This window comes from Saccopteryx leptura, chromosome 1 (genome assembly GCF_036850995.1).
Source record: "Saccopteryx leptura isolate mSacLep1 chromosome 1, mSacLep1_pri_phased_curated, whole genome shotgun sequence".
Classification (NCBI taxonomy): Eukaryota; Metazoa; Chordata; class Mammalia; order Chiroptera; family Emballonuridae; genus Saccopteryx; species Saccopteryx leptura.
The window spans coordinates 260,843,294-260,868,503 of record NC_089503.1 but is presented as its reverse complement, the minus strand read 5'-3'; the positions used below and the strand labels follow the sequence as shown (position 1 = coordinate 260,868,503).

The 25,210-nt window shown below is 46.6% G+C and overlaps 2 protein-coding genes across 5 annotated transcripts in view; one reads left to right on the top strand and one right to left on the bottom strand.

Moving 5' to 3' along the window:
- Nucleotides 1–12,434, bottom strand: part of MAU2 (MAU2 sister chromatid cohesion factor) — a 39,220-nt gene extending 26,786 nt beyond the window's left edge. For 3 of the 4 annotated variants that reach the window (XR_010747183.1, XM_066350808.1, XM_066350817.1), the window contains exon 1: nt 12,124–12,415. Coding sequence is in view for 3 of the 4 variants with exons in the window: in XM_066350808.1 (XP_066206905.1) it covers nt 12,124–12,399 (276 nt within the window). In the remaining variant the exon portion in view is untranslated. Of the gene's footprint in view, nt 1–12,123 lie in introns of all 4 variants that reach the window. The other variant, XM_066350827.1, reaches the window with a different exon arrangement.
- A 302-nt stretch (nt 12,435–12,736) lies between these two features.
- SUGP1 (SURP and G-patch domain containing 1) overlaps nt 12,737–25,210 on the top strand; it is a 31,049-nt gene continuing 18,575 nt past the window's right edge. Inside the window, exons 1-5 of the mRNA XM_066350796.1 lie at nt 12,737–12,777; nt 14,638–14,809; nt 21,400–21,500; nt 22,509–22,709; nt 25,084–25,207. Coding sequence (XP_066206893.1) covers nt 12,744–12,777; nt 14,638–14,809; nt 21,400–21,500; nt 22,509–22,709; nt 25,084–25,207 — 632 coding nt within the window. The 5' untranslated portion in view covers nt 12,737–12,743. The remainder of the gene's footprint in view (nt 12,778–14,637; nt 14,810–21,399; nt 21,501–22,508; nt 22,710–25,083; nt 25,208–25,210) is intronic.

Below are 25,210 nucleotides of genomic sequence, written 5' to 3'. Positions count from 1 at the left end.
CCCGGGTTCGATTCCTGGCCAGGGCACACAGGAGAAGCGCCCATTTGCTTCTCCACCCCTCCGCCGCACTTTCCTCTCTGTCTCTCTCTTCCCCTCCCGCAGCCAAGGCTCCATTGGAGCAAAGATGGCCCGGGCGCTGGGGATGGCTCTGTGGCCTCTGCCCCAGGCGCTAGAGTGGCTCTGGTCGCAATATGGCGACGCCCAGGATGGGCAGAGCATCGCCCCCTGGTGGGCAGAGCGTCGCCCCATGGTGGGCGTGCCGGGTGGATCCCGGTCGGGCGCATGCGGGAGTCTGTCTGACTGTCTCTCCCCGTTTCCAGCTTCAGAAAAATGAAAAAAAAAAAAAAAAAAAAAAAAAAAAAATTTTTAAATCAAGAGTTCTGACTAGAAAGGAATTGTATGGTTTTGATAATAGAAGGTATAAGGTATGGAAATACTCTTGAAAGAAAAAGGAAAAGCTAGTTGTTATGAAGGCCAGTTATTTCTGGATAAGAAAGTGCATGAAAGCTGAAGGTTTATGTAAGTTGTAGAAGGTTTGTGCAGGTTGTAGGAGATTTGTACTGAGAAAAAAGAATTTGTACAGTCAGAAAACTGGTTTTCAAAGAATGTTTAATCAGTCATCTTAGCTAACAATCCTCTACTCTCCCCACTTACTGGGACGACTCTTTCCTCCACCCTGACCATCTGGAGCTCAGAAACAGAAAAACACAACCGACCCCTTGTCCTTATTCTTTATTCACCTCTCAGCCTGCCTCACCCAATCAGGTTCTTTCTACTCGTGTGGGACCACGAGTATATGTATCAATATCTCCCTACTAATTGAACAGAAACCTATACCCTAATCTATCTCACCCCAAATATCAACCTAATCACCCCACCCATGAGCCTCTTTCAATTCCTAGTACACTAACCGTCAATCTAAGGACCAAACGAGCTATATAAGTAATTTCTCTTCTTGTTGCTTTAAAAATTTCTATAAAAGTAGGTCTAGGGCAGCAGTTCTCAACCTGTGGTCTCAACCCCACCGGGGTCACGACCCACAGCTTGAGAACCGCTGGTCTAGGGACAGGGGGACCAGCCACTTCCCTGTCTTATTTCTACTCTCTCTCTCTCTCTCTGAAGCCTAGCGAATTTGTATACATGGACTCAGTGGTTTCACACAAACTGGGCGTCTTGACTATTACCTTTCATTGGTCCACTCACTCTCCTATTTATTTTTCTAACTTTTAGACCCTGCCTTTTACGTTTGTTTCCTAGTTTCTTACAGAACCACATGCAGACCTTCGCGAATCAGAAACTTGGAAAAATCTACCTAACCCTACACACCAACCCTGAAACCTGCCCTCGTGAAACAGAAAAATCTGAAACCCTGTATCAGCAAACCTCCTAAATCCTATCTTTCAACCCTTACAGGTGCCCTAACCCTAAAGCTCTCCCATATCCCTGAAGAACTAGGAGAATGAATAGCATTCACCTCTTAATGCTTTTCAGTCTTTTTACCCTTCACATAGTAAGAGGACAAGACCACTGGGTCTTCTTGGCTGAAGAAGAGCCTACAAACGAACATGAAACATTTCTTTTAACTCAAGCTAACTGCTCTCTCCAGGGCTGCCAGGAAAGAATATCTCTAACTTTACCATGGAAGAACTTCCACCCCCGCTATACAACCCTCCTTATCTCTGCATTCCTAATCTCCAAATACTTGCCCCCTTCTTTATCAAGTTCCTACAGGCCCGGATGAGAGAAATCTCTATCTAGGATTACCTACAATCAAATGCTCCTACACTCCTATTCCCCAATACCCCAAGGAGAACTTCACGAGGGAAATATCAAATAGGTAGGGACGACAGCAGGAAGAAGCCGCCCCTCAGTCCGAGAAGTTCCCTCCTGAATGTTCTCCAAACCCGCTTTCCTTTCAATATTCAGTCCTTCTAAAAACTTACACCAACAGGTTCCCCATCTCTACAAATCTCCACATCCTCCCATTCGAGAGGAACCAGACCAGCATGTCTCATGAGGCTAATCCAGGAGACCATGTATCACCATGTCACTCTGTCCACTCAGCTCTCGCAGCAAGCAACAATTATTACCTCGCAAAATTTTTTTTACTTCCTCACTCAGGTTTTCGGAGACATCACCTGGTTCAGACCTTACAGCATGGAAATTGATGACCTCCTTAACTGGATGAGGGACTTGGCTTGGCAAGGTTCCCTTCTTGAGTTCTCTCCAGAAGAAGCAATAATTTTCCAATTTTTTCCCCTCATCACCCCTCACCATATATTATAAAATTAATAACTGCCTTTCTTTTATATGTAACCACAGAGTTGAGAAATGACAGATATGTGTATTCCAAACTGCCCTCTTGATGTTCCGCTTATCTGTCAGACCTCACCCTTACTGGACTATCGCCCCTGAGACAGAAGAATTCCAGAAAGCTGACAAGCCACCCCAAGGAGGGGCTCCGGACACACCAGGACTTTTGATTCAACACCCACATGCTCGAAGCCCCCCAAGGAGGAGCATTCTGGACATACAGGACTTTTGCCTCAGTATCCCCTCAGGCTCTTCCAAACACTATGTAACTTACCCCTTGTCTGTAACTGGTGCTCTTCTCCCCAAGAGAAGTGTCCGCAGGGTTCCTTTCTTCCTTTCAATAAAGCCTGTTACTCTGGTCTTTCGGACTCCTATGGATTCCAACACTGAGGACCCAGTTTTGAGGCTATGAGTTGCCAGCTTGAGCATGGCCTCATCTGGCCTGAGCAAGGGGTCGCTCAGTCTGCTGTAGCCCCCGATTAGGGCACATATGAGAAAGCAATCAATGAACAACTAAGGTGCCACCATGAAGAACTGATGTTTCTCATCTCCTTTCCTGTCTGTCTGTCCATCCCTATCTGTCCCTCTCTCTCTCTGTCTCTGTCACAAAAAATAAAGTTCTATTTAAAATTTTTTTTATATATATATATATATATGGCTATGTTTCCTTCCTCTTGATGGAAAAGTATTCAAAGTGAAAGGCCTTGAAATGGGGGGAGAACTGCAGACACAGGGCAGGATGTGAACAACCCTACCAGAAGTCCCTGGATGCCACGGACCAGCGGGACTCTTAATAACAGTGTGGAATTAAGGAAGCATACTCATCAAGAAAAAATGGGACCGGGAGGCCTCTTCCAATGCTGATGGCAATATCCGAGTGCCTCATAGCCCCAGTTTGCTTTATTATATAGCCATATGCAAATCAAAGAAGTCCTTGATACAAAGTTACACATCCAAGGCTAAGACAGGAACTCTCCCAAGGCATAACCAGGATGCATTAGTGAAATCGACCAACATCTGAAAACAGAGTCAGAGGAAGGGCATTGTAAATCCAGCAACCTAAGGAAGCAAGTGAAGTGGGTGAAAATTCTCAGCATAACAGCCAAATATGGAGATGGAGGGGGGAGAATTTAGCCTTTTGCTAAGCCTCCAATCTACAATGGCTTTCTGCCATTTATGGTCCACAACACCTGGGGTCACCTTGGGGCTCTCAGGAAAAGCATGGGTCACTGTAGGGCCAGCATGCATCCTGAAGGGGGGTAAGGCCTCACTCAGATCAACACGTCTCTCATGCTTGGAGGATTCAATCCAGGGCTAAGAGTATTTCAAGGCTTTGCACCTTGAAACCAAGGTAACTTTTTTGAAAAAGATCATTGTTAAAAAAATGTATTTATTTACTTACTTATTTTAGAGGGAGATGAAAGAAGAGAAATATCAATTTCTTATTCCACTTATTTACGCATTCATTGGTTGTTTCTTATATGCATCCTGACTGAGGATTAAACCTGTTACCTTAGAGTATTGGGACAACAACGCTCTAACCAACAGAGCTATCCAGCCAAGGATAAATAAAGATCATGTTTTAAATGAGCAGAATGTGTAGAAATAGTTATCAACTGCAACTCCTTTGGGATAGGAACATAGCACTTAGAAGCCAGCCTTGCCTCTTTCTGCCTTATGACCGTATCTACGAGCATTCCCCTGTAAGAGGCAAGTCGGAAATGGTCTCTACCTTGTGGGTTATTGAGGATCCAATGAGAAAGTGTCCCAAGAAGCATGAATGCATGGCCTGGCATGTAGAAGGCACCAACAGTATTATGGTAATTCCCAGGCAGGAACCAGACAAATAGGGGTTAGAGAAGAGACAGAGGACGAGTTGGTGGAACTGTGAAGAGATGGTTCCTAAACAGATTTCAAATCCTGAAGTTCGAGGAAACTGAGAATAAGACCAAAGAAAATGGAAATGAAAACAGGAGACAGCACACATCACTCTTCCATGAAAATGCTTAACTCTGTAAATGCAGCTTCTGCACAAGGTTCTGCTCCTGGTTAATGGGGCATGGAATTGAGCAGGAAACAGTCATGATCCCGAAGGACAACAGATCTGCTCCAGCTGTGCCTGATAATGAAAGGTTCACCACCAAGCCCTTTCATGCCTTAAAAAGATAAAGGCATTTAATTACTTCCTGGGAAGGTAAACCAAAAACTGTCAGGCTAAACCTAGAAGCAGAACAACCATCTGGACAACAGAGTTTGGAGTTGCTCTCTAAGGCAGATGAGCAAAACCACCACTAAAAAGAAGCTCTGTTCCAAAAGCAAGGAGAAAATAAATGCAGCTTTGACATGGATACTGCAGTCAAGAGAGATGACTGCACATAAGATGACTGCCTGGATTATGACAAATAACAAAGAATTATTCCAGAGAAGTAGCATTTATCTTTGTGGCCCTTAAATCAGGAAAGTCTAAAATAACGATGTACTTTTTGGGCCAAAGGATAAAGAGAAATGTGATAAAAAGTAAGAAAGTGCTTGACCAGGCGGTGGCGCAGTGGATAGAACGTCGGACTGGGATGCCGAGGACCCAGGTTTGAGACCCCGAGGTCGCCAGTTTGAGCGCGGGCTCATTTGGTTTGAGCAAAAGCTCACCAGCTTGGACCCAAGGTCGCTGGCTCGAGCAAGGGGTTACTCGGTCTGCTGTAGGCCCACGGTCAAGGCATGTATGAGAAAGCAATCAATGAACAACTAAGGTGTCGCAATGCGTAATGAAAAACTAATGATTGATGCTTCTCATCTCTCTGTTCCTGTCTGTCTCTCCCTGTCTATCTCTCTCTTTGACTCTGTCTCTGTTAAAAAAAAAAAAAGTTAAGGGGAATATGCAAATTACTGAAATGGAACTGTCTGCTTGAAAGGCAGTATGCAAATAAGGAAGACTGAAAATTCACACAAGAATAGATGTGTAGCAAGAGAAAAGACAATAATGAGAAAATGAAATGTAAAGGCACACAACCTGACAGAAACTGTAGAAACAGCGTCACAAATTCTCTAGCCAAGAGATATCTGAGTAAAGCGACATCCTTTATAATCATGAACTATTTACTGAAGGACTCTCAGCCCAGCCAAGAATTCTAACAACACATCCACATCGCTGCCAAAACCATAATCAAAGAAGGAAGGCTCTCAGGTAAAGGGTCCTGTCATACAGCATAATAGCTACAGGATCTGCTGACCAGATCCTGGATATGAAGCCGCCAGCAGGGGCTCTAAGGGTATGCAGAGAGGCAGGTGCCACTGACACAATGGTTTCAACCTCAATAAAGCTGCTGAGGAAAGGGAGAAGCGCCCTCCATGCCTCTGACAGGAATGAATCACTTAACAGATGATTCAATCAAAGTTGGCAGAATTAACAAAGCAGATGGGTAAGTATATTATACATTCCTTCTATAATGCTTACAAATGCAGTTGAGGAAGCAGCTAGAAACTGACATTAGCCTGACCTGTGGTGGCGCAGTGGATAAAGCGTCAACCTGGAAATGCTGAGGTTGCCAGTTTGAAACCCTGGGCTTGCCTGGTAAAGGCACATATGGGAGTTGATGCTTCCAGCCCCTCCCCCTTCTCTCTCTCCCTCTCTCTGTCCTCTCTAAAAATGAGTAAAATAAAATAAATTAAAAAAAAAAAAGAAACTGACATTAGCATAAGAGAATAAATAACATTAAAAAATATGATTACTAATGAGGTTAGGGTCTTTCAGAGAAAGCAAAAGATGATGAAAATAACAGGGAAGCTGAATGTAGTACTAAGTTTAAAGGCCAATTAAAAGTTTTATCTAGGCTCTGGCCAGGTGGCTCATAGATAAAATGTCAACCCCGCGCACCAGTGTCACAGGTTCAATCCACAGTCATAAGAGGAACATCAACGAGTGTACAACTAAATGGAACTAAGTGGAAAAACGAGTCAATGCTTCTCTCTCTCTCCCCCATCTCTCTTTCTCAAATCGATGGGCAAAAAATTTTTTTTTAAGTTATAAAAAGTTTTATCTAGGCCCGTGATTGCAAACCTATGACACGCGTAGCCATTTTCAGTGACACACGGCCAGAGAGGTATGGGGCTGCAAGCCGAGAAGGACATTTTATCCAGGTGCAGGAGCCGAGGATAAAACATTTGCTGTAGTAGCCTGACCAGGCAGTGGTGCAGTGGATAGAGCGTCAGACTGGGATGCCGAGGACTCAGGTTCGAGACCCTGAGGTTGCCAGCTTGAACGTGGGCTCATCTGGTTTGAGCAAAAGCTTACCAACTTGGACCCAAGGTTGCTGGCTCGAGCAAGGGGTTACTCGGTCTGCTGAAGGCCCACGGTCAAGGCACATATGAAAAAGCAATCAATGAACAACTAAGGTGTCGCAATGCGCAATGAAAAACTAATGATTGATGCTTCTCATCTCTCCATTCCTGTCTGTCTGTCCCTGTCTATCCCTCTCTCTGTCTGTTAAAAATAAATAAATTAATTAATTTAAAAAACAAACAAACAAACAAAAAAATAACATTTGCTGTAGTGTAGACACACTGTGCCGGAGCTCTGTTGGCCAAAATAACAGACCTCCAGTACAGAGCCTCTAGTTCTAGGATGTAGGGTTAGGCCACTAGAGGATCTTTGACCTCACTTCCGGCAGGCGGTGCAGGGAGCAGCAGAATGCCGCAGGGGGCACATCTCTGGGGGCCCTGTGATCACCATTACCAGCAACCACATAACCACAGCAACCATCATCCAATCTACTGTTCTGGGGTGTCGTGGATTTCTAATTGACCATCATTACTGAGATAAGCAAGGGGGAGGCTGGGAGAGGCGAGGGCCTGTGCTGGGTGCCTTTTCCAGCCATTAGAAATAGTGGCAGCCATCTTAATTTACATAAGATGCAACTTGCAGAATTTCAAGACAGCATCTAGTCTCAGGTGTTTGTCGACTTCAGGTCAAAACTTGAGAATCTGGAAAGGTGCTGCTTGGTGAATCAAGAGGAGTGCCACTACGAACAGGAAATTTGGAGTGCCTGGAACCGATTACCAGACACTTTTAGCACCCTGAAAAATAATAGCAATGGCTTTACTCACAATTTTTCCCTCTATGTACTTTTGTGAGTCCTTATTCTCAGCGTTAAATAGTATCAAAACCAACAAAAGAAACAGATTGACAGATGAAGTTAGTAGCATTTGCTTGGGCTTGAAGTGTACAAAATACCAACCTTCAATGGAAGCTTTAGCCAATGAAATTCAGCAACAAAAAATGTCACTAATAGGCAGGTTAGTTAAAGAATTCCCCTTCCCCCTCACTTATCTTAGTTCACGGCACCCCACACAAGTTAAATAATACCAAGATCAACAAAAGAAACTGACTGACAGATGAACAAAGAAGTCACTAAGCAGGTAAGTTAAATAATTAATTTTTGGTTTATTAAATAGTTATATATTATAATTATTTATTTTTGTTATTTAAACTATAAATATCACAAAATTATGGGTTTTTTTCTCAAAGTGACATACCACCCTAGTTGTGCTCAGTTTTTTGGAGAATTTTGACACACCAAGCTCAAAAGATTCCCATCACTGACCTAGGCCCTGGACCAGGTAGCTAAGTTGGTTGGAGCATCCTCCCAACAAGCCAAGATGTGGGTTCAATCCCTGGTACATATAAGAGGCAACCAAAAATGGCCATGAATAAGTAAAAAAAAATGAGTCTAATAAACTGATGTCTCCTTTCTCTGTTTCTTTCTCTTCCTCTCTAAAAATCAATTAAATAATATATACTGTTCACAAAAATTAGGAGTATTTCAAAAAATGAATATGACGTTATAACATATCCCTTAAAATTTTTGTGAGCAGTATAAATTTTACCTATAGCCTTTATAAATTAGTTCAGAAAAAAACAGCAGGGGTAATGATCAAGAAAAAAATTGGCACAAAATATATTATCTTTTTTTTTTTTTTTTTTTGGCCAGAGAAAAAAGAGAGACAGTAAGGGAAAGAGATGAGAAACATCAACTCATAGTTGCAGCACCTTAGTTACTCACTGATTGCTCTCTCTCTCACATGTGTCTTGACTGGGGGCTCCAGCCAAGCCAGTGGCCCCTCAAGCCAGTGACCTCTGGGCTGAAGCTAGCGACCATAGGTCATGACTACGAGTTCACACTCAAGCCAGTGATCTTGGGGTTTTGAACCTGGGTCCTTAGCATCCCAGGCTGATGTCTATCCACTGCGCCACTACCTGGTCAAACCATTTACCTTACTTAAAACACTCTTTTGTGGCCCTGGCTGGTGGCTTAGTGGATAGAGCATCTCCCTAGTATATGGATGTCCTGGGTTCGATTCCTGGTCAGGGCACAAAAAAGAACTGACCATCGGCTTCTCCTACTTTCCCTCTACTCCTTTTCTCCCTTTTCCCCTCCCACAGCCAGTGGCTTGATTGGTTTGGTTTGAGCATGGCTCTGGGCACAGAGGATAGTTTCGTTGGAATGTATCAGCCTCAGACACTAAAAATAGCTTAGTTGATTAGAGCATAGGCCCATCATGGGGTTGCTGGGTGGATCTTGGTGGGGGAGCTTATGGGAGTCATCTCACCTAAAAAAAGTAAAAATTAAAAAATAGAAAATTTTTCTGTTATTCTGGGTTAACTTTCTGAAAAGAAATTGGAAGTCCTGGCCAGATAGCTCAGTTGATTAAAGCATCATCCCAATATGCAAACGTTGTGGGTTTGATCCCTGGTCAAGACACATATCGTAACAGATCAATGCTCCCGTCTCTCTCTCTCTCTCTCTCTTAAATCAATAAATAAATTTAAATATTAAAAAAAAGAAAAAGAAATTGGAACTTGCTCTTCAGGACTAGAAACTAGCAAACCACTTCTAAAAGAAGAACACAGTATGATTCTTTATTGGTGATGCTGGGAAAGGGAAAAAGAAAAGTTGACAGCTGCCTGATTTGGGGAAAAGGCACAACTGATAAAAAAAAATTAAAGAAAGCATGCTTGCATTGCAACAGAAACAACTACAGAAAAAAAGAAAAACAGAGAACTGCATTTTAATTCAAATCTAAACAAATTCCCAACTGGGGATGCACTGACAGAAAGAAAGGGATTTCCAGGTATAATAACATCAGTGTAAGCTACGGAGGGGAATCTGTGGCTCCCTGGAAGACCCCACAAGATTAAAGTTTTATAAAGTCAAGGAAAGTCACTTCACAAGTGTAAAGGTTTAAAATTATGGGTCCAGAAGCCAAGTGGCTACAAGGAAGTAATATGAGGCATGGCTGCTTCCCTTCCACAGCACCAAAGGGACCAAAATGCAAAGATATACACAGTGACTATGAACCACTACTAGAAACAATGGCTCCTGAGACAAGGAAAGGAAGGTGGCAGAATTTGCTGTTTATTGAAAGGGGAGAACTTCAGAAAAGGGGCATACTCACTGGGCCCAGACCATAGGAGTCACAGCCACCAGCCACCCCATACCCAAGGAAGCCTAGAGCTTCATTTGATCTCAGCCTCATCACTGCCCAAGAGAGACCCTGACACAAACTAGTCATGGACCACTGAGAGCTCTGGCATTCCTTACCCAAGGAATCTGATACCCAAGCAGCTCTCCAAGTTCACTTCTTCCACCCCATATAAGGCACTTTTTAAAAAAAGATTTAATATTTTTAATTTAGAAAGAAGAGAGAAAGGCAAAGAGGGTGGGAGGAGCTTCTCATATGTGCTTTGACTGGGCAAGCCAGGCATTTCTAACCAGTGACCCAGGTCAACGCTTTATTAATTGCACCATTACAGGTCAGACATCATTTAAGCCTTTGCTCAAAAGAAGACTCCCTTGCTACCTCTGGCAAACAAAGCTCCCTGTCAACTCCATCCCTTTTCTCTGGTCTATATTTTTTCATGGTTCTTCTATCACTGCCTAACCTTTTATTACATAGTCATTATTTGTCTCCTTCACTAAAACATAAGCTTACGTGGGTAGGGGCTGTTTTAGTTATTGTGGATCCCCAACACCTAGAAGTGGGTTTGTCCCCTAGCGTAAGCTGAATAAATATGTGCCAAATGACTGAAAGAATAAAACTTCAAGCCTGACCTGTGGTGACACAGTGGGTAAAGTGTCAACCTGGAATGCTGAGGTTGCCGGTTTGTAACCCTCGGCTTGCCTGGTCAAGGCACATGCTAGAACAGCGGTTCTCAACCTGTAGGTCGCAACCCCGGTGGGTCGAAAGACCAAAACACAGGGGTCGCCTAAAGCCATCGGAAAATACATATTTATTATACAATACTAGAAGGAACTACTAGGAGTTGATGCTTCCTGCTCCTCTCCTACCTCCTTTCTCTCTCTCCTCTACTTAAAATCAATAAGTAAAGCCTGACCTGTGGTGGTGCAGTGGAGAAAGCATCGACCTGGAACACTGAGGTCACTGGTTCAAAACCCTGGGCTTGCCTGGTCAAGGCACATATAGGAGTTGATGCTTCCTGCTCTTCCCCCACTTCTCTCTTTCTCTCTCTCCTCTCTCTAAAAATGAATAAAATCTAAAAAAAAAAAAAATGTCAAATCTTTAAAAAGAGAAAAAGAATAAAACTTCACAAAAACAGTAACAACTTACTATCTCAGCATGGAATCTGGGGATCTTGAGCCCCAGATCCCAATTTTGTTAATAAGTTGTTGTGTGGCTTTGGTCAAATCACTTTACCTCTCTGGGCCCTTACTTCCTCACTCCTGAAACAAGAAAGTTTCTCCAGCAAGAACTAAAGTCCTCCTCGGACTCTTTCCAGTATGCAAAACAAAGACTTGGTATCCTCCCAAAGGCAACTTGTAACCAGCCATAGGTGGGTTCAGATTTACCATTTATCAATCAACTTTAAATACTCCCAAGTTGATTCTATTCAATAAGTCTCTCCTTTGATCAGAATACAAATAAATGACAAAGGTATGGTCTGACAGTTCAGTGTTACGGTGAGAAGAAAAACTCCATAGCCACATTCTTGTAAGCACTAATATCTCACAGGTCAAGATGGGGGGCGGGGGAGAGGGGGCGCCTGCCCTCTGAAGGGGATGGACTAACGGATGGTGGGAGGGTGATAAGTCACCAAGTGAATACAGAAAAGGCAAGAGCTGGGAAAGCCCCTCCCTCAACCCCCACCACTGAACAACTAGCCCTAGAATCCAGCCCCCGCCCCCCACTGTTCCGCCTCCCTACAGGACCGCAAAGGACTAATTCTAGACTCTAGGCCTCTGCCTCCCACCTATGACTCCCCGCATCACTTACAGAGACATAGTACCCTCCAGACACTTTATCAGACTTCCAGGTTCAGGGAGGGTAATGCTTTTCTAGGTTTCTGAGAGACCAAACTTCAGATTCCCAAGGGATGTCTAGACTGTCACCTCGACCCTCCAGTATCCCGAGTCACTCGGAGCGTTCAGCCTGCTGTTTCTGGGACTAAGCCCTGAAAGACCCATGGGCGATCTGCGGACGTCTCTACTGGCGCCAAAAGGTCACCTTCTCCTGAAAACCTGAAGAATTTGGGGACCCTGTTCGCTTTTCAGAAGAGCGGGGTCCTGGACCCTGTCTGTCACCAGATACGACGAATAATGACATACGAAGCAAGGCTCTCAGGTCCCCCGAGAGGCTGGCGGCTTCGGGGTCCTGCCGCTCATGCGGAAGTCGCACCCCAGGTCTCTGAGGAGCGGCCCGGGCGGCCCTTGCCCGCCGTAGTAGCGGCCCGTCGGCTCAGGTACCACAAGGAGCCCGTGCTACTCCCTCGCGGCCTGGCCCGGCCCGGCCCGCGCTCACCGCTTTCTCCAGGTGGCTTCGCGCCAGCTCGCTGTTCTTGGTGTGGTGATAGAGCACCGAGCCGAGCTGCAGGTGCGTGCGGGCCTCGATGCGCTGCGGAGGCTTGAAGGGAAACACTGCCTGCAGGCAGTGCACACACAGGCGGATCTTGGGCGGGCTGGACGTGCGGAAATGTTCCGCGAAGCCCAGAAGAGCCAGATACCATGACTCGGCGGCCTCGGCCTGCGCCGCCTGGGCCGCGGCCACCTGAGCCGCTGCCGCCGCCTGAGCCGCCATTTTGGCCTCCACAACAACAAGCCGTCGCCACAGGGAGGCGGAAGTAGATGCACGGGCACTCCTCTCGTCTCTCGCGAGAGCTTCTGTACGAAGCATCCTGGAACATGTAGTTTGTATTTGAAGTGGCTGCAACTCCTGAAAAGTATGAAAAAAGAGGACGCCTTCTGAATCGCTAGACTGAGACCAGAAATTGCCTATAGGCCGATGCTTGCGTTCCTGCGAGAAAGACCCCAAGTGTTGCCGCAGTGGTAGAGCGTCGCTGGCCAACACGGACTACATCTCCCTTTAGGCCATGCGCACTATAACATGCCTTCTCAGGTGGCGCCGGAGCATTGTGGGATTGGATGAGTCTCAAGATGGACAATCGGGATGTTTCAGGTAACAGCCCCCGCCTCCCTTCAAACTCCCGCGTGGGTAAATCAGACTACGTGTCGCCGCTTTGCCCTCCGCCGGGCCTGTCCCAGCCCATTGGTCTCTCGCCTCAGCCTTTGGGCGGCCCAAGCGGCGGGCTCCGCACCTCCCGGTCTACCGAGATCCTAGACCTAGTTACCGCTCCCCACCCTAGGTCTGGTTTGCTGAGTGCGCCTGGCTTCCGTAAAGGTGGACACTGGATCCTCCCTGCGGCCACTTTCCAAAGAAACCACCCTTAGGGCCCCTCCGAGCTCCGCTCCCCGAAACAGCGGCAACCTTGGGCTGCCCTGCGCCTCTCTTTTTGTAGCAGTTGCCGTCTGGTCTGTGTGCTACTTTCTGGGAAAGCTGCTTTTCCGAACTACTCTCAGACACCCCTGGGTCTTTCTGAGTCTTCACTTTACCACAAGCCTTGCCCTTCCCTCTCTTACAACCCTAGCCACTCTACTGGATGCATTCACCCATTGAACACATACTCAACTGTGTTTGTTATCAAGCACTATGCTGGGCGCTGGGGATGCAGTGGTAACCAAAACAGGGCCCTGCCTTCCTGAAGGTTACTTTCTACTTGGGTGTCAGACAATGAACCAAGAGGAAATATTTACAGAGAGAAAGAGTTGTGATGTGAGAGAGTAGAGCTAGAGGCAGCTGATTTGGGGTGTTCAAGAAAGGCCTTTTCGAGCATAAGACATTTGGAATGAGGAGAAGGTCTGGGTGGCAGAACCTTCTATGCAGAGGGGAGGATGGCAAGTGCAAAGGCCTTGGGGTGGGACTGGCTTGCCATTTTGAAGAATGTCACGGATGTGGAAGGGGCCCATCTCTTGAACTTGTCTTTCAGAATTTGTGTTTTATTCAGAATCCCATGGGGAAACTTGGAGGTGTCTTCACCTCCACAGCTATAGCCCATGTCTAACACCACCATCTTTTGCTTGGAGCCAGAGACCTCCTTGTTTGTCTCCTTGCTGCTTCTGTCCTCTTTCCAACCAGTAGCCAGAGTGATCATAATAATTACAATACCTATTTGATATTGTCAGCTTAATACTCCCTGACATCTCCCAAAACCTTAAATTAAAAACCAGCCTTCCTTTCTTGCACCCTCATTTCTGGAACTATTCGCTCAGGCCACACTGGACCCTCACTGGTCCTTGGATGCACTAGGCTTCATCCAGCCTTTGGTTTTTGCATCTCCCCCTTACTCTGCCTAGATTGTTCCCTATGTGGCTTTTCAGGAGGCTGACTGTTTATCTATATGGTTTTAGCTTTATCGTTCCTTCTAGTTGTTACTTTCTGGATTCTCTAGTTATAGGTGCTCCTCTGTTACTCTTCCACACTCTTTTTTGGTTTCTAGCATACAGTTCATAGCACAATTTTTTTTTTTTAAGTTTATACCTTTTTTTTATATACCATTTAATTTATTGACTTTACAGAGCGAGGAGACGTGGGGGAGGGGTGAGAAGCATAAACTCATAGTTGCTTCACTTGAGTTGTTCATTGCTTGCTTGTTGTATGTGCCTTGACCAGGCAAGCCCAGGGTTTCGAACCAGCGACCTCAGCGTTCCAGGTCAAGGCTCTATCCATTGCACCACCACAGGTCAGGCTCATAGCACAATTTTGTAGCTACTTTTTTGTTACAAGTCTATTCTCTGGCATTCCACATGGGCAGAGACCCTCTCTTGTTTTAGCACCTAGCACAGCACCTGATACATAGCTCTGTAAATAAATGAATGCATGTATGTATGTTGCTCTGAATATCAGTTGCTGTGTGCAGTAGCTGCGGGGCATGTTGGTGAAACAAAGGTGATTTCTGATGTGCTTCCTTTCCCTCCGCAGGAAAGGCTAACCGGTGGTTTGGGGTTGCTGCTCCCAAGTCTGGAAAAATGAACATGAACATCCTTCACCAGGAAGAGCTCATTGCCCAGAAGAAACGAGAAATTGAAGCCAGAATGGAGCAGAAAGCCAAGCAGAATCAAGTGGCTAGCCCTCAGCCCCTGCATCTTGGCGAGTAAGTGCCCCTCTGAGGCTGAATTGGGGTCTTAGAGGGTCATGGGCTGAGGGTTTTTTGTTTGTTTATTCTTTTGTTTTTTTAAATGTTTATTTTATTGACTTTAGAGAGAGGAAGGGAGAGAATGAGAGACAGAAACATCCATCTTTTCCTGTATGTGCCCTGACCAGGGATCGAACCGGCAACGTCTGTGCTTCAGGATGATGTTCTTTTTTTTTTTTTTACAGAGAGAGAGAGTCAGAGAGAGGGATAGACAAGAATGGAGAGATGAGAAGCATCAATCATTAGTTTTTCGTTACGCATTGCAACACCTTAGTTGTTCATTGATTGCTTTCTCATACGTGCCTTGACCGCGGGCCTTCAGCAGACTGAGTAACCCCTTGCTCGAGCCAGCGACCTTGGGTCCAAGCTGGTGAGCTTTTACTCAAACCAGATGAACCCGCGCTCAAGCTGGCAACCTCAGGGTTTCGAACCTGGGTCCTCTGCATCCCAGTTCGACACTCTATCCACTGTGCCACCACCTGGTCAGGCTGTTTTGTTTTGTTTTGGAGAGAGAGAGAGAGACAAGAAGAATCAAGTGGTAGTTGCATCACTTTAGTTCATTGATTGCTTCTCATATGTGCCTTGACTGGGCGGTGCCAACTAAGCAAATGACCCCTTGCTCAAGCCAGTGACCTTTGGACTCAAGCCATTGACTATGGGATCATGTCCATGACCCCAGAGTAAGCGGGTGACCCCATGCTCAAGCTGGTGAGTCTGCACTCAAGCCATATGAGCCCACGCTCAAGCCAGCAACCTCAGGGTTTTGAACCTGGGACCTTAGAATACCAGGTCGATGCTCTATCCACTGTACCACTACCGGTCAGGTTAGAGGGTTTTGCTTATAATAGAAGTCATGGTAAATCTGCCCTGGGCCACAGCCTGATGGTGCAAGGAGTAATACAGATTCTCTCTTTCAGGAGGTTTATTGGGGCAGGAGAGACAGAGGAGTAGGTGGGAGCCCAAAGGATGGCCTTCCAAACTCTTTCACTCACCAGTTACTGCTGACAATCTGTAGGCCAGGGGTCAGAGATGTAGCACAGAGCAAAAACCTAGACTTCACCTCTGCCCTTATGAGGCTCATAGTCTACTAGTGAAGGGGGTACCAGATCTATCTCCAGAGCTGCTGGTAGGTAGTATGAGGCAGTGTGTTTCCACTATAGGGGCACAGAAGAGACTGCATCCTAAAGGCCCAAGCAGAGCCCATTGAGGAAACAGGGAAGGAGAAGGCAGGAAGAGAAGAAAGCCCTCTTGTGTATCAGGCAGACAGAGCTGCTACACCAAAAGGAGTATTCCAGAGCCAGATAGAAGGTAGCTCAAGGAAGGTTTATTCCCACCTATCCTGAGAAGCACTGGGTACCCAAGAGTTTTGAGCGGGGGTGGTGTGATCAGGGTGATAAGATCGAAGAATTTCTGGCTAGAGATAATCAGTGGGAACCCTGTCTATCCTATGTGGTCTGAGGTGTGGATCATGTTAACTCTCCACAAAGTTCTGTCCCAACTCACACCTTTTCTAAGAGTCTGTGCCTTCTCCGTGAGGCAGGATTGAGACCCTATTCCTGTTGGAACCCAGGGCCTAGCATTTCCAGGGCACCTAGGAACAAGGGGATTGGATGTTGAGAGATCTGTCAGTGGCTGGGTTCTCATCTGTAGGGTTTTATGGAAAGACTCGAACCTAGATGGGAAAGGCCTTATAGGATTGATTCCAAGAGTGTCTCCTTGAGTCTGCTGGACCAGAGCTCAAGGATCAGGCAACTGAAAGGGAACATCAGGTGGGTCGGTATATAGTATAGGTACTACGCAAACAAGTTGTAAAAGCATAGAACACCGATGTTTAGATTTTCTTGCTGAAGAAAGAAGAAACATTCAAGTTGCCTCAAAACAACTATTTTGGGTTTTTTTCTTTTTAATTTTTTACAGGGACAGAGAGAGAGTCAGAGAGAGGGATAGACAGGGGCAGACAGACAGGAATGGAGAGAGATGAGAAGCATCTATCATCTGTTTTTCGTTGCGACACCTTAGTTGTTCATTGATTGCTTTCTCATATGTGCCATGACCGCGGGCCTTCAGCAGACTGAGTAACCCCTTGCTCGAGCCAGCGACCTTGGTTCCAAGCTGGTGAGCTTTTTGCTCAAGCCAGATGAGCCTGTGCTCAAGCTGGCGACCTCGGGGTCTTGAACCTGGGTCCTCAGCATCCCAGTCCGACCCTCTATCCACTGTGCCACCGCCTGGTCAGGCTCAAAACAACTGTTTTGATAATATTCCCTTCCCACATCTTTGCTTTGTTTTACAAAGTTCTGATCAATTTTGTGTGATGTTCCCCGCCCTTTTTATTTACTTTTTAAAATTATTTTATTTTTATTGATTTTAAAGAGGAAGTAAGGGGGGGAGAGATAAATATGTATTTGTTATTCTACCTATTTACACCTTCTTTGGTTGGTCCTTTTATGTGCCCTGACCAGCGATCAAACCCGCAACCTTGGGGTATCAGAAGGCTGCTCTAACCCACTGATTTTCAACTGCTGGTCCACAGACCGGTGCCTGTCCGCCAGAAATTTGATGACAGTGCACAAAAGAGTTACCGGTCCTGGTGTTACATCTTTTGAGAACCAGCACAATCATACAACACCATGGTGGTTAACTCTTTCACACAATCATACAATATCAGCAGCTCCATTCCTTCAAGCATCAGCCCTGGGCGCTGAGGATAGCTCTGTCAGTCCAAGCTCATTGGTATCAGGTGCTGAGGATAGCTTGGTTGATTCAAGCATTGGCCCCAGACTGGGATTGCTAGGGGGATGCAGGAGTCTGTCTCACTTTCTCTCCTACTCTCACTTAAAAAAACAAATTCTAGCCTGACCAGTGGTTCCCCAGTGGATAGAGCATCAACCTGGGACACTGAGGTCCCATATTTGAAACCCCGAGGTTGCTTGCTTGAGCACAGGCTCATCTAGCTTGAGTGCAGGTTCACCAGCTTAAGCACAGGGTCTCCAGCTTGAGTGTGGGATCATCAACATGATCCTGTGGTCATTGGCTTAAAGCCTAAATTCACTGGCTTGAGCCCAAGGCTGCTGGCTTGAGCAAGAAGTCACTGGTTCGGCTAGAGCCCCCTAGTTAAGACATGTATGAGAAGCAATCAGTGAACAACTTAAGTGCTGAAACTACGAGTTGATGCTTCCCTCTCCCCTCCTATTTGTCTCTCAAAAAAAAAAAATTGCTGGGGGTGGGCTGCATTTTCTCTATTCATCAAGAGCCAGCCTTTTAAACATCTGTATAATACCCCTACCATTTGTTTTGGGTGATTTCCAAATGGTATTTATTTGCTGGCTCACTATTGCCCTGAAAAAAAATTTTTTTTTGACAGAGACAGAGAGAGGACAGATGGGAACAGACAGGAAGAGAGAGAGAGAAAAGCATCAATTCTTTGTTGAGGCACCTTAGTTCATTAATTGCTTTCTCATATGTGCCTTGACTGGGGAGCTACTGCAGAGTGTGACCACTTGCTCAAGCCAGTGATCTTGGCTCAAGCAGGTGACCTCAGGGTTCCCAACCTGGGTCCTCTGCGTCCCAGTCCAGTGCTCTGTCCACTGCGCCACCACCTGGTCAGGCTATAATCTTTTCTTGTCTTTCATTATCCCTTTTTCCTAAGGGAGGTACACACAGTGTGAGGGCATAAACAGGGTCACCAGAAGGCCCTGCTTGTTAAATGCCAAGTCTGAATCTTCTCTCTCATATAAAATAACTTTTTTTTGTATTTTTCTGAAGTTAGAAGCAAAGAAGCAGTCAGACAGACTCCCGCATGTGCTCGACCAGGCTCCACCTGGCGTGCCCACCAGAGGGCGATGCTCTGACCATCTAGAGCATTACTCCATTGCAGCAGGAGCCATTCTAGCACCTAAGGTGAAGGCCATGGAGCTGTCCTCAGCGCCTGGGCCAACTTTGCTCCATTGGAGCCTTGGCTGCAGGAGAGGAAGAGAGAGAGAGAGAGGAAGGAGAGGGGGAAGGGTGGAGAAGCAGATGGGCACTGCTCCTGTGTGCCCTGACCAGGAATCGAACCTGGGACTTCCACACACCGGGTCGATGCTCTGTTGCTGAGCCAACTAGCCAGGGCCTTTAAAAAAAAATCTTTAACACGCCCTGGCCGGTTTGCTCAGTGGTAGAGCGTCAGCCTGGCGTGCAGGAGTCCCGGGTTTGATTCCTGGCCAGGGCACACAGGAGAAGTGCCCATCTGCTTCTCAACCCCTGCCCCTCTCCTTCCTCTCTGTCTCTCTCTTCCCCTCCTGCAGCCAAGGCTCCACTGGAGCAAAGTTGGCCCAGGCGCTGGGGATGGCTCTATGGCCTCTGCCTCAGGCGCTAGAATGGCTCTGGTTGCAACAGAGCATCGCCCCCTGGTGGGCATGCCGGGTGGATCCCGGTCAGGCGCATGCGGGAGTCTGTCTGATTGCCTCCCTGTTTCCAACTTCGGAAAAATACAAAAAAAAAGTCTATCAATATCTTATAAATGTGGTAGAAATTATAGATAATAGAGGAGAGGAAAATGGGGAAAACTCAAAATTAGTCATGACACTGCAACCCAAACAAGTGCTGATTGCATTTTGGTAGATCTTTCTAACAATTTTTAGTTCAATTATATTTTGACATAAGTACAACCACACTGTAAATATTAACATCATGCCTTTTTGTTTTTCATTTAGTGTTGTACTTAACTGCTTTACCTCTAAAAATTTAACTCTTCAGGGCTGCTCTATTTGCCTTATGGATGTCCCATAATTTATTTAACCCATGCCTCTTGTTTTTTTTTTGTTGTTTTTTTTGTTTTTGTTTGTTTTGTTTTTTGTATTTTTCTGAAGCTGGAAATGGGGAGGCAGTCAGACAGACTCCCGCATGCGCCCCACTGGGATCCACCTGGCACGCCCACCAGGGGGCGATGCTCTGCCCATCCAGGGCATGGCTCTGTTGCAACCAGAGCCAGTCTAGCGCCTGAGGCAGAGGCCATGGAGCCACCCCAGCGCCTGGGCCATCTTTGCTCCAATGGAGCCTTGGCTGCGGGAAGGGAAGAGAGAGACAGAGAAGGAGAGGGGGAGGGGTGGAGAAGCAGATGGGCGCTTCTCCTGTGTGCCCTGGCCGGGAATTGAACCCGGGACTTCCGCACGCCAGGCCAACGCTCTACCACTGAGCCAACCGGCCAGGGCCTCCTCTTGTTTTTTTTTTAATGGTTTATTAGAACAGAGTTCTCATAAAACTGAATTCTAAAGGAAAAAAACCAGACCTGTGGCCTCCCTGAGCTTTTACAAACTAAATAGGATGTGTCCATATGCTGGATTGTTATTTGGCTTTGAGAGGCAGTATGTATGAAGACTTTGAGATTGGGACAGGATGGTATGTTGTAATAGAAAATGGAAGAAGTAGGACAATTTTATGATCACAGCTTTATTTCCTTCTACTTATAATTTAGTAGGGCAAACCAAAGAAATCCACCAAAGAGTTAATAGTGGTTATTGTGAGATGGGAAGACTTGGGTTTTTCCCTTTGCTTTCTGTATTTCTCTCTAACCACATTCTCATTTGCTCAGAATGAGCCTCTCTTTTATGATAGGAAAAAATAGATTTGAATTAAATATTCAGGCCTTGGGTTTGCTTTTAAAAAGAGATTTAAAAAAAATTTTAAGTTATTACTTGCAAAAAGTAAAGAAATAATAATTTTAAAAATAATAAAAATAGCCTGAACAGGTAGTGGCATAGTGGATAGAGCGTCGGACTGGGATGCGGAAGGACCCAGGTTCGAGACTCCGAGGTCGCCAGCTTGCGTGCGTGCTCATCTGGCTTAAGCAAAAAGCTCACCAGCTTGGACCCAAGGTCGCTGGCTCCAGCAAGGGGTTACTGAGTCTGCTGAAGGCCCGCGGTCATGGCACATATGAGAAAGCAATCAATGAACAACTAAGGTGTCGCCACGAAAAACTGATGATTTATGTTTCTCATCTCTCTCCATTCCTGTCTGTCCCTATCTATCCCTCTCTTTGACTCTCTCTCTGTCCCTGTAAAAAAAAAAAAAAAAAATTAAAAAAATAAAAATCTCCCACCAAGATATTGCTTCGGGTGTTTTTCTCTGTGTGTGTAATCCTCACAGAAGTGCTGGCCAACCCAGACCCAGAGCTGAAGTCACACGTGGTACAGACACATACACGTGCCCTGCTTTGGAGAATTCTAAAGTCTAGCTGGGAAAACACATGGGAGCCAGTAACAACCCAGATAATTAGTTTACAACCGGACTAGGAGCTGTGTAGGAAGAGAGCCAGAGGAGGCCATTTGGACTGGGAAGATCAGTATTCAGGTAGAGTTGACATCAGTATATGTAGCATTACTAGAACAAGATTATTTCTACCTTACTACTCTGAAGGTTGCTCTTTGCACTCAGTAGTCCCTACACGTCTTTTGAGGGTGGTTTTGGGCTCTACCAGGTAAGAACTCAGATGAGTGTGGAGCCAGGACAGGCAAGACATGCGCTAGCCCCTCCACTCAACATTCACCGTCTCTCTTCTGTCTTGGGTCTAGAATTGCAAATGCACAGAATTCTTCCATTTCCAACAAGTTTGCCAATGACGGCAGCTTCTTGCAGCAGTTTCTGAAGTTGCAGAAGGCGCAGACTAGCACAGGTGAGTGCAGTCTCCCCGTTTCATCTCCTGCACAGGTAGGACATTAGTTCATGCTGTCCACTCTCTCCCGCTGGGGATCTCTGGCTTCCTCAAAATAGCAGGCCCTGCCTCAGACTTGTTCCTTTTATCCTGAGTTCTTTGAGCACCCCCATTCCACTCATCCCTACACTAAACACCCAGGGGAGATCATGGATCCTGATCTCAAGATGCTTACCCTATAGGAGCAGAGACAATTCAGGTTTCAGTTCAGGGTCATGGGAGCTGGGACTAAGCAGGCCCAGAGCTGTGGGACCATGGCTGCGGTCAGAGCAGCAGCTCAGGTGTGAGGGATGGGAGTCCCCATTCATAGGTGGGGAGCTACCTGGCCCACAGGAGCCCAATGAAACATGCCAGATATGAGAATCACTGCCCTTAGGGAGTCCACTGATAACTATGGTGGTGCAATTTACCAGTCAGAGCTCATTTTTCCCTGTAAGAAACATACTAGAGAAACAGCTGACATTTGACCTTTTTCAGGTTTTCTAGAAAACAACTAAAACATGGTGTAACTCAAGGCTAAATTCACCTACAGGGAGGGAGAACAGGCTGCCCTTCATTGTAGGGGCATAGTTCATGAGCTATGTTTGAAAAGCCCTGAATGTGCTTGTTCCAGCCTACCAGTGACAACCAGAGGGAAAGGTTATAAAGTGGGTGTGGGATTCAGTTCTTGTTTGGAAGAAGCTGGTGGGTCCTTGGGCTGTCAATGTAGGTGTTCATGATACCTCTGCTCAGAGCTGCGGCTTGCAGAGCCCTCAGCTGGATAATCAAAAAGTCATGTCTTGCTGAACCTCGATGTCCTCATTTGTAAAATGGGGGTGGTGTCTTCTCTGAGTACCTACCACTTGCCAGGAATGATGCTGGAAACTGAGGACCCAGCCCCCAGAGACTGATGGTTCTCGGGTTAGGTGGAAAGACAGGGAAAGGTACACTGTATAGCTGGAGCATAGGTACCCTTCCTTCTCTCTCAAGATGCCCCCCCCAGCGTGCCCAGTGCTCCACCTCGAGTACTCCCTCGTGCTGGGAAGAGGCCTCCCCTCATCAGCAGCCCGGTGAGCCAGGTGAAGAACTATGTGCACGCCAAGCAGCTGCCCCTAGCCAGCCGCCCAAGTGTCTTCCAGTCTCCCGATGAGGATGAGGAGGAGGACTATGAGCAGTGGCTGGAGATCAAAGGTAAGTTGTGAGGGCTACTGCCCTCCTTCCACCACAGCTCCAGGGTCGATCCATGGTTAGCAGGAAAAGCATGGCTAGGAGTGTGGTGTACTTCAGTCAGGTGAGGCCCTCTGGGGTGGGGTGGGGGTGGGTGAAAAAGGGTGTGGGGAGGGGCTTCATCCTGGGGGCCGTGGGACCTATCAGCCACTCTGGGGGCTGGTCTCCAGCCAGAACAGGGGCATTCTCCCCCCCCCCCCATTTATTTATTTATTTATTTTTACAGAGACAGAGAGAGAGTCAGAGAGGGGGATAGACAGGGACAGACAGACAGGAACGGAGAGATGAGAAGCATCAATCATTAGTTTTTCATTGCGCATTGCGACCCCTTAGTTGTTCATTGATTGCTTTCTCATATGTGCCTTGACTGCGGGCCTTCAGCAGACCAAGTAACCCCTTGCTTGAGCCAGCGACCTTGGGTCCAAGCTGGTGAGCTTTTGCTCAAACCAGATGAACCCGCGCTCAAGCTGGCGACCTCGGGGTCTCAAACCTGGGTCCTCTGCATCCCAGTCCAACGCTCTATCCACTGCGCCACCGCCTGGTCAGGCCAGGGGCATTGTTGGTAAGCATTCATTTGCATCCTCCTCCCAACACAAAAAACGAGGAAGACCTTTAGTGGCTCCCCAGTTTGGGTACATGTCCATTGAGCCCTCTGAGGCCCAGAAGCCTGTTTATTAATATAGTTACCTGTCCCTGCCAGTTGGGCCAGAGGTATGAGCCTGCAGGTTAGAGTTCACTCTTCTACCCAGGGAAGGATGATTATTGTCCTTGGGTGAACCAGTCCAGGCTCTGAGGTGTAGGGGGGCAGAGGGTGGCAGTGGTGGCACTCCTAGTGCTTCTAGCTTTGTCTACGATCAAAACAAGGCCACAGTGCCACCTGAGCCATATGGAGTCTTAGGCCATTTCTGCCAAGGCTGGTGGCACAGCCATGTCACCCTGACTGTGCATATAGACTGAAGTGACTGTATGTTCAGCCATGACAGCCTCTAAACCCCTTGTTCTGGATGAGGGTGCCAGCTTCAGGTCATACATCAACCTTGAGTCCTGGAGCATTAGAACAGAACCGGGAAGGGTGGTTTTGAGGAGTCAGATAGGTACCCTGGCAGCTCCAACCATAATGCTGCCATGAACCACTGCTTTCCAAGGGGCAGTGGGTGTCTCAAGGCCCTTGAGACCTGTTACGGTCTGCTGTTAATGAGATCTCAGAAGAACACCTGTGCTTGTAAATGGCAACCAGGTCAGAGTTATTGTCAGGCACCCAGGAGGAGGGTGAGGTCACATGTTGCACTCCCCTCCCCCCAGCTTCCTGGCAGCCCAAGCAACAAGGGGAATAAGATTAGCCACAGGCTCAGTGTCTGGCTCCATTGCCAAGAAGGGCAAATGTTCCTAGGCACTGAAAGCAAGAACTCTCTCCTAGGAGTTCTCTCTTTTTCTTAAGTGATTTTTCTTTTTATTTTGGGGGGGGGGGGAGTTCTCGTAAAAGGGACATGACTGTATAGTGGCTGACAGATGGCCTCAGAAACAGGCAAGTGAAAGAGACAAGCAAGTTTCACGTGGCTCAAAGGGAAAGCTAATACAAATAAAAAATGTGTTTTTATAGCTCTGTTCACTGAAAGAACCTGAGGTAATGACTAAGCTTGTTGCAGTGAGCATTCCTAGCACCCAGATGGTGGTCTGAAAACACTTTCTTATTCACGGAAACCAGGACTTCTTGGAGAAATGGCTGGCTCTAGGTCTGGGCAGGAAGTATATGAGATGACCTGGAGCACCCTGTTCCAGCAGATAGCAAGGAAGCCATCAAGACACCTAGGGTTATGTCCAAAGGCCTCAGGAGCCAGCTTGAAGAGGCTCCACCAATCATAGAGGGGACAATTGAACCTCTATAATGACATTAATTGCAGTGGATTGAAACCCACCCAATGTGTTTAAATCAGAGTTTGTAATGATATTTTGAAAGAATTTGTCATCTTTGAAGGATGGAAGGGAACCAATTTGTTATACTGGATACTGGTAAATAAAGAAAAGACTTAAACATTCCAAAAAAAAAAAAAAAAAGGGGAGGCTGGCTATATTTTCCGACATCTGCCTTCCAGCCTGTGCATCAGCTTGGCCTCTGGGAGGCTCACATTCTCTCCTGCCCAGTGTGTCTCGTGAAGACTGTTTAGACCAACTCCCCTCTCGTCACGGTGCTTTGTGCGTGGACCCAGGACGCCTGACAGCCTCCTGCATTTCACCCTCTTTTCCCCCTACCCCTCTGTCCTTGTGGTCCATAGAGAGAGTGTGCCTGTTGACTGTGGGGTGTGTGAGTTGAACCCCAGTACTGACAGCCTCCTTAAAGTTTCACCCCCAGAGGGAGTCGAGACTCGGAAAGTGATAGAGAAATTGGCCCGCTTTGTGGCAGAAGGAGGCCCCGAGTTAGAAAAAGTAGCTATGGAGAACTACAAGGATAACCCGGCATTTTCGTA